General features: G+C 48.2%; 1 protein-coding gene across 1 annotated transcript in view; it reads right to left on the bottom strand.

Moving 5' to 3' along the window:
- Positions 1-7,500, bottom strand: part of LOC310779901 (serine/threonine-protein kinase DCLK2-like) — a gene marked incomplete at both ends in the record, with an annotated part of 50,526 nt that overhangs the window by 10,784 nt on the left and 32,242 nt on the right. Inside the window, 6 exons of the mRNA XM_083640411.1 lie at positions 2,675-2,732; positions 3,001-3,106; positions 3,633-3,705; positions 4,799-4,887; positions 5,193-5,321; positions 5,593-5,719. Coding sequence (XP_083496537.1) covers positions 2,675-2,732; positions 3,001-3,106; positions 3,633-3,705; positions 4,799-4,887; positions 5,193-5,321; positions 5,593-5,719 — 582 coding nt within the window. The remainder of the gene's footprint in view (positions 1-2,674; positions 2,733-3,000; positions 3,107-3,632; positions 3,706-4,798; positions 4,888-5,192; positions 5,322-5,592; positions 5,720-7,500) is intronic.

Raw genomic sequence — 7,500 nt, 5'->3', positions numbered from 1 at the left:
ATTGGAGGCGACCATTTCAGTCGCTGCCGGATTTCCGCTCCACGCTTACAAGCTCTGTCATTGGCTCCGACCATGTCACTCAGAGCGGCTTCCGCTCCCTCCTCCCTGTGTGTCGCTGTAAATGTCCCCGGCCGCCTCAGTGAAAACAACAACGCTAACTAGCTAGCAAGCTAACGGCGGAAACCTACACGCTAGCTCGTTGCTACACTCTGAAAATTTGACAAACTATTGCTCGAGTGTGATTGGTTAAACCAAACAGAACCCCCCCACCCCCCCACCCCCCCCAAATCCAGAATGGAGACCAGTGCTGCCAGACTCCTCTCATGGAAGGGAGGGGAGGCTGGCAAGCCAGACTAAATCGGGGGTGACTGACTGAATTCCATTCTGTTCTAAGAATATTCTATTGTAGGCCCTTCTAATATCTGTTGGCGTTAACGAGCAGTGTAACTAATAAAGTGGCCCATGAGTGTACAGGTATATTATGCTATATGAAACATAATACTGTGTGACATAGTTCACATCGTTTAGATCAGTGCTGAATGGAAGGGCTTTTTCTTTGAGCTGCTGGCCTGCTGGGGAGCTCGAGGCAGAGCTCTGTGTGTTCTGCAGTGGATCATATCTGTGTTATTTTACACAGCACATGAAAGTCAACAAAACCAGTTTGTCCAGTTATACAAGTTACCTGGACGCCAGTACAACACTCCTTTAGAGTCCTGTTTCAACAGTTGCCTAGCCAAAGGTGTGTGGTTTATTTATTATGGTATTTACTGTTATGAAGATCTGATCTGATAAACACTTTGCTATGGCTTAAAGCAGCTACGAGCAACTTTTTCGATTGTTATTAAACAGTATAATTACAATATTGATGCATCACATCTTACCTATAATAGTAGCTGAGACCAAAGCCGTGTGAATCGGAGATTGCTCCCTTAGATGATTATTAAGTCTGTGTCTGTCTAAACTCGCGTCAACAGGGGGCTCTCTCTCTCTCTCTCCTTACCGCCAGACCGGATAAACGTGGAAGTGAAACCCGGAAGTGAAACGCAGCTGCCTGCCTACCCCGTTCGCGCTGCCTAGCAACATAGCATAAACAGTGTGAACGCCATGCATACTCTCGCGAACATCTCTCGTTATATTCTAACAGGTTTTTTGGAAGTTATTTTGTGGTTATGGCTGAAGTGGCTGCTGCAAACCGTTTCATTTCACTTCCTGATCTTCCCTGGCCACAGACAGACTAACACTGGCCGATTCACTCGGGCTTCAAGCGAGACTACTCTGCGTTGGTCTCGTCTACTATTAGAGGTAAGATGTGATGCATTGATATTAAATTTAGACTGTTTAATAACAATCGAAAAAGTTGCTCGTAGCTGCTTTAATAGCGGATTGTTATGCCGATTTGTTACAGACACACTGAAAAATACTTAAACAGGCTAAGCTGTGCCAAAATACTACAATGTCGTGAGTCGATACAACCCTGTTTTCAGCTCTCAATGCTCTTTTGTTGTCTTGTGTTGTGTTTTGTATCTTGCATGCTAGCTGCTTGCTAGTGGTATACTTGCCACTTTGGCTACTAGTTGCTTGCTAGTGGTATACTTGCCACTTTGGCTACTAGCTGCTTGCTAGTGGTATACTTGCCACGTTGGCTACTAGTTGCTTGCTAGTGGTATACTTGCCACTCTGGCTACTAGTTGCTTGCTAGTGGTATACTTGCCACTTTGGCTACGAGTTGCTTGCTACTTGCCACTTTGGCTACTAGCTGCTTGCTAGTGGTATACTTGCCACCTTGGCTACTACTGGCTTGCTAGCTGATTGAAACCCTGTGTTTATGCGGGGATTTGGAAGTGGGAAAAGTAGCAGTAGCCAGTTTAGCAGCTCCACAGTGCTGCGTTCAGTTGCCAAGAGCCACTCTCTGATCTGTGACTTCATGGGATAATAAGCTTCAGACCTTTGCTAGTGCTACCATGACCGGGTCACACCGGGGCTCCGCGTGGATACGCATGCCTCAATTTGTTAGTATTAGTAGTAGTAATACTAATAGTATGAACTAATACTAATCTAGTAGTATTAGTAGTAGCAGTAGTAGTAGTAGTAGAAGTAGTAGAAGACTTTAATGTCCTTAAAGGAGGCAATTTGTTGTACCTAGCTAGACACCGACTCCAAGTTGAGAGGCATTCATGCAATGTTTGGCACAGTGGCATCATAATGAAATGAACACACACCAAAAAGCAGTGTTATGATTCTAATTATTATGATGACACCATGCGGCAGCATTGATCCTGAGCATCACATTACTGCTTGGGAGGCATTACAAGCCTGTTGACATTTCAGTGGGGTTATTTATTACATAGAAATTGTAGCTTGTGCGGATACTTGGCTCCATTGCTTCAGTCTGACAGTGTGTTAATCATTGTCACCGCTCAGAGAGGACGATGCATTGAACGGGCAAAGCCTATCAATGTTGGTCTCCCTTGACGAGCAGTGGCAGCAGCTCTGAACGTGCCAGTCAGCCAGTGCTTATTAGGGCTGTTAGTCATGATGTGGCTTGCAAGCTTTATCAGCTCAACCATCAATCAGATGAGTGTCTTGTCAATACAGTATCTCAGCCTCATTGGATTTGCTCAGTTTCTTTGTGAAAAATTATCTGTTAAGACTCAGTGTGAATGAGACACATTACCTTCCCACAGCAGCGAGCTTTGTCGATGATCTTCAGAGCGAACTCCTGACCGGTCGACCTGCCAATCAAAACACACCAGTAAACACACACCAACGCATACGCATCGCATTGTGGAATTCAACACTTCAAAGGCAATTCATGATTTCATGATGGAATATTCCTTCTCAACAATTTACTAAATAAATTGATGCAAAACACCTATTACGGATTTTTGAATTTTGAACAAAAAACTTCGACATGAACTGAAATGAAAATGGATTGAACCACAGTGCAATACATTTTTTTAACATTGTCATAATTGTGTATGTTTGTTTGGTCAGTAGTACCTCTCCACACACTCCTTCACCACGGCAAAGTTCCCGTCTCCGATCACTTTACCCACTTTGTACTTGTCGTTGATGATGGAGGAGGAGACACACCGGTTACCGTTCACTGAGAGGAGAGGACACAGAACACACATGTCGCTACACATTCAGTTCTATTTGGAAACACTAGTTCAGCATCTTTACTGACGGACAGACTTTACTGCAGACAGAGGTCTGCAGTAAAGTCTTTTCACCACTAGGTGTCAGCAGTCAGCCTGGTTAGAAATAATCATGGTGGATCTGAACATCCTGACTGCAGGAGTGAGGTGATTGGATGTGAAGTCTGTCAGTCAGACAGCTGAGGAGTATGAGTGCAGAAGCAGTGTGACACATGCTGGGACTCTCTTCAGGGTTTGGTTTTTGGTTTCAGGTGATGTGGATTCTCAAAATGCACTCAGGTTTAAACCATCAACCTCAAAGCCACCATGCAGCCATCCAGACCTTTGATGTTTCCTCGTTCATTTCTGACTGTCTGTGACACACACATTTAGACATGAACACACACACACACACACACAGACGCACACGCACACGCACACGCACACACACACACACACACACACACACACACACACACACACACACACACACACCTTCTGGTGTGGTGTCATCGGGTTGCTCAGCCTCTCCATTTACATCTGAGGAGGAAGCACGATGAGGAGACATCTGGAGAGAGAGAGAGAGAGAGAGAGAGGGGAGGCAGAGAGAGAGAGGAGGGGTGAGACAGAGAGAGAGAGAGCGGGGAGGGAGCGAGACAGAGAGGGAGAGAGAGAGAGAGAGACACAGAGAGAAAGACGGGAGACAGAGAGAGAGAGACAGAGAAAGAGCCAGAGAGAGAGAGAGACATACAGACAGAGAGAGAGAGATGAGAGACAGAGAGAGAGAGGGGAGGCAGAGAGAGAGAGGGGGGAGGGAGAGAGAGACAGACAGACAGAGAGGGAGAGAGAGAGGAGGGGAGAGAGGGAGAGCGAGGAGGGGAGAGAGCGAGACAGAGAGAGGGGGGAGTGAGACAGTGAGAGAGAGACAGAGAGAGAGAGACAGAGAGAGTGAGAGGGGGGAGTGAGAGAGAGAGGGGGGAGTGAGACAGTGAGAAAGAGACAGAGCGAGAGAGAGAGAGGGGGGGGCGAGAGATAGAGCAGTTGAGGAAGGAGTGTAGCAGAAAAGAGATTTGCCTATTTGCTATATTCCTGATAGTAGATTCCCATACTCCTGACTGGGCGTGCAGTAGCAAAGTAGCTACGCTGCTAGTTAGCTTACTGTAGCACAAATGACTGGTAGCCTGCGGTACGGGCTAGCTAGCCGATCCCCCTTAAATCACCAAATACACATTCCAAAAGCGCCATAGTGCTCCCATGTACTCATGTAGCCTACATGTTGTGACTCGTGCATCAAGTTCAATGATGAAACATTGTAATTTATTAAGCAAATACATACCGGAAGTACTTGAAGATGTATTTTGCTTTGTAAATGACAAAGTCTCATAATTTCACGTTATTATGAATAACGTGGTGAATATTACTACTTTTTATAGTTCTACTGCACGCACAGGGAAAGAGAAGGGCAGTAGCCTACCATCGGGAATATGGCAGATACAGTATGAGAGGTTTTGACTTACATAATGGATATCTGATTAGCTGGCAAGCAATTTCTGATAGGTTGTGTGAGATTTCTGTTGGCTCCAACCATATTTATAGAAACAAGGTGTTAAGCTATTGGTCAAACCAATCAATCAATCATTCAATCAGTCCATCAGTCTGACCTTGAAGCTGCGCCGTGTCCCGGGGCTGGTGGGGGAGGGGCTTGACCTGGACGACTTCCCTGCTAACTGGCATCCCGACACCTCAATGGCTACAGATAGGAGAGGGGAGCAATGTGATTGGTCAGTGGTCACATCAGTCTGGTTGCTAACGGCGACAGAGACTGACGGATTGCAGGTTCCACGCCCATGTGATCAGACAGAGGCACAGTGACTTTTCACAAATGACATAGGCAACACTTTACAATAAGGGTACATTAAGCTTACGGTCAAGGCTATTAATTAAGGGCTTATTAAACATTAACAAAGTCGTAATTAACGCACCCTCATTGTAATGTGTTGCAGTAATATTTTTAGGTATTATCTTTTTATGTGGCGATTTCATATTGTCGGGTACCTGGGCCAGGTGACTTGGTTCTGGGTGGAGTTTTGGGCGGGGTCTTAGAGGCAGAGCCACAGCGGCTAGGAATCTTGGGACTTGTAGTTTTCAAGGGAGTGGTGGAGCGAGACGACTTCACCTTGCACTCTGAGATAGAGAGAGATTTATATTATTTGATGGTGAACTGTGATTTTATTTGTGTGTGTGCGTACGTGCCTGTGTGTGTGTGTGTGTGTGTGTGTGTGTGGTGTGTGTGTGTGTGTGTGTGTGTGTGTGTGTGTGTGTGCGTGTGCGTGTGGGCGTGTTTGTGTGTGTGTGTGTGGGTGCGTGCGTGCGCGCGTGTGTGCGTGTGGGTGTGTGTGGGTGCGTGTGTGTGTGTGCGCGCGCGCGCGTGTGTGTGTGTGTGTGTGTGTGTCACCGTTGACGAAGGTGGGCGCCTTGCTGCTGTGTGTGAGCACGAAGTCGTCCTGAGCGTAGCGGAACTTCTCCGGCCCGCACGCCATGAACACATCGTCATCCCCGAAGAAGTCCTGCAGACTGGTGAGCTGCACACACACGCGCACACCCACACACACACACACACACACACACACACGCACACGCACACACAGACCCCAAATAAATATAAGTGTCAAAACAAAGTTAAACAAGACTAGGTGGAACCTGTATAGCTGGACGGCGTGCGATATTTTATACCATAATACTTTTATCCTAATAGTTCTCTAACCATGTGTGTTGCTCTGCACCGCCCAAGACAGCCTTATTCTCAGATTTTTCCCAAAAGTGACACAATCTACGCTTTAACTCTGAAGGCAAAACCGCCCCACTTCCTGTCTCATCCTAGTAACTCTAGGTAGCTTGACGTAGCTAGCGGTGACAGCACGGTGGGAATTCTCCAGTCAGAGCCAGCAGCAGCTATACAGCCAGCAGCAGTAAAGCTCAGTCCCACATGCTGTTTTGCTGTCAACAACGCGTCCTGCCGGTGTCTCCAGACTCCTGTCAGCTAGCGATCTGTAGCTATAGCGCTAGCATCTGGTGCTAACAGCTGGCGCTCGATGCACTACGCTAGCCAGAGCTCCAGCCAACCCGGCGACGTCCGAGGGTGTCAAACTCGGCTGCTTTTGTCGCGCACCTTGTGCGTCGGATGTTAACGTGCACGGTACCCCTGTGCGTCACCATGGACAGCGTGGCCGACCCGGGCCTCGATGTCTTGGAAAGCAGGTGGACAAGTCAGAGAAGCGTGTGTGGCTGGATCGTGATGGAGGAGAGCTGGAGGCTTCCCCTGGCTAGCCCCGCCCTTTCCCCTGGCTAGCCCCGCCCACTCATCACTCAGGGACATTCCCATTTCTAGAGCTGGTCCAGCCGTGCCGTCCAGCCAAACAGTAGTGTGTGTCAGAAGCAGATGACAGCCCGGAATATTCTACTCACGCTTCAGCTGGATCTGACACACTTACACACCACTCACTCACACACACACACACACAGAGACACACACACACACACGCACGCACGCATGCACACGCACACACACACACCCGCACGCACGCACACACACACACACACAGCTGAGCTGTCTGAGCTGAACTGTCTTGAGGATTAAATACAAATCGTTCATAAAAATGTCCCCCATTTACAGAGAGAGAGAGAGAGAGAGAGAGAGAGGGAGAGAGAGAGAGAGAGAGAGAGAGAGAGAGAGAGAGAGAGAGAGAGAGAGAGGTTAATGAAAGTGGGGAAATAGACAGGTGAAGAATGGGGGATCAACAAAGGTGTGGGAGGAGGGATTCACCTGGAGAGACAGGAATAGAGAGATGGAGAGAGGGCGGGAGACAATGAGAGAGCGAGAGAGAGAGAGGAGACAGAGAGGGCAGGAGACAATGAGAGAGAGAGAGAGGGGGAGACAGAGACAGAGGGGGGAAACAGAGAGGGGGGAGACAGAGAGAGAGGGAGTGAGGGAGAGAGAGAGAGAGAGAGAGAGAGAGGGCAGGAGACAATGAGAGAGAGAGAGAGGGGGATACAGGAGACAGAGGGGGGAAACAGAGAGGGGGGAGACAGAGAGAGAGGGAGTGAGGGAGAGAGAGAGAGAGAGGGGGAAAGAGACAGAGAGAAAGGGAGATAAAGAGAGGGAGAGAGAGGCAGGCATTATAGAGAGATGTATGAGAGGAGAAATGGGCTCTGGTGCACTGAGCTTAGAAAGCCTCCAAGTGGGTGATGGAGGAGCTGTCTGGTTGGAAGTGAAGTGAACTGAAGTGGTAAAATAGCGTTTCAACTCGCGCGTCAGAGCGGGTCTCAGAGCCGTGTCAGTGTGGCGCTTTGCCTCGCGCTTTGG

This window comes from Poromitra crassiceps (genome assembly GCF_964638095.1).
Source record: "Poromitra crassiceps genome assembly, chromosome: 7".
Lineage (NCBI taxonomy): Eukaryota > Metazoa > Chordata > Actinopteri > Beryciformes > Melamphaidae > Poromitra > Poromitra crassiceps.
Note: the sequence above shows the minus strand (reverse complement) of the source record. Positions and strands in the feature narration are given on the sequence as shown.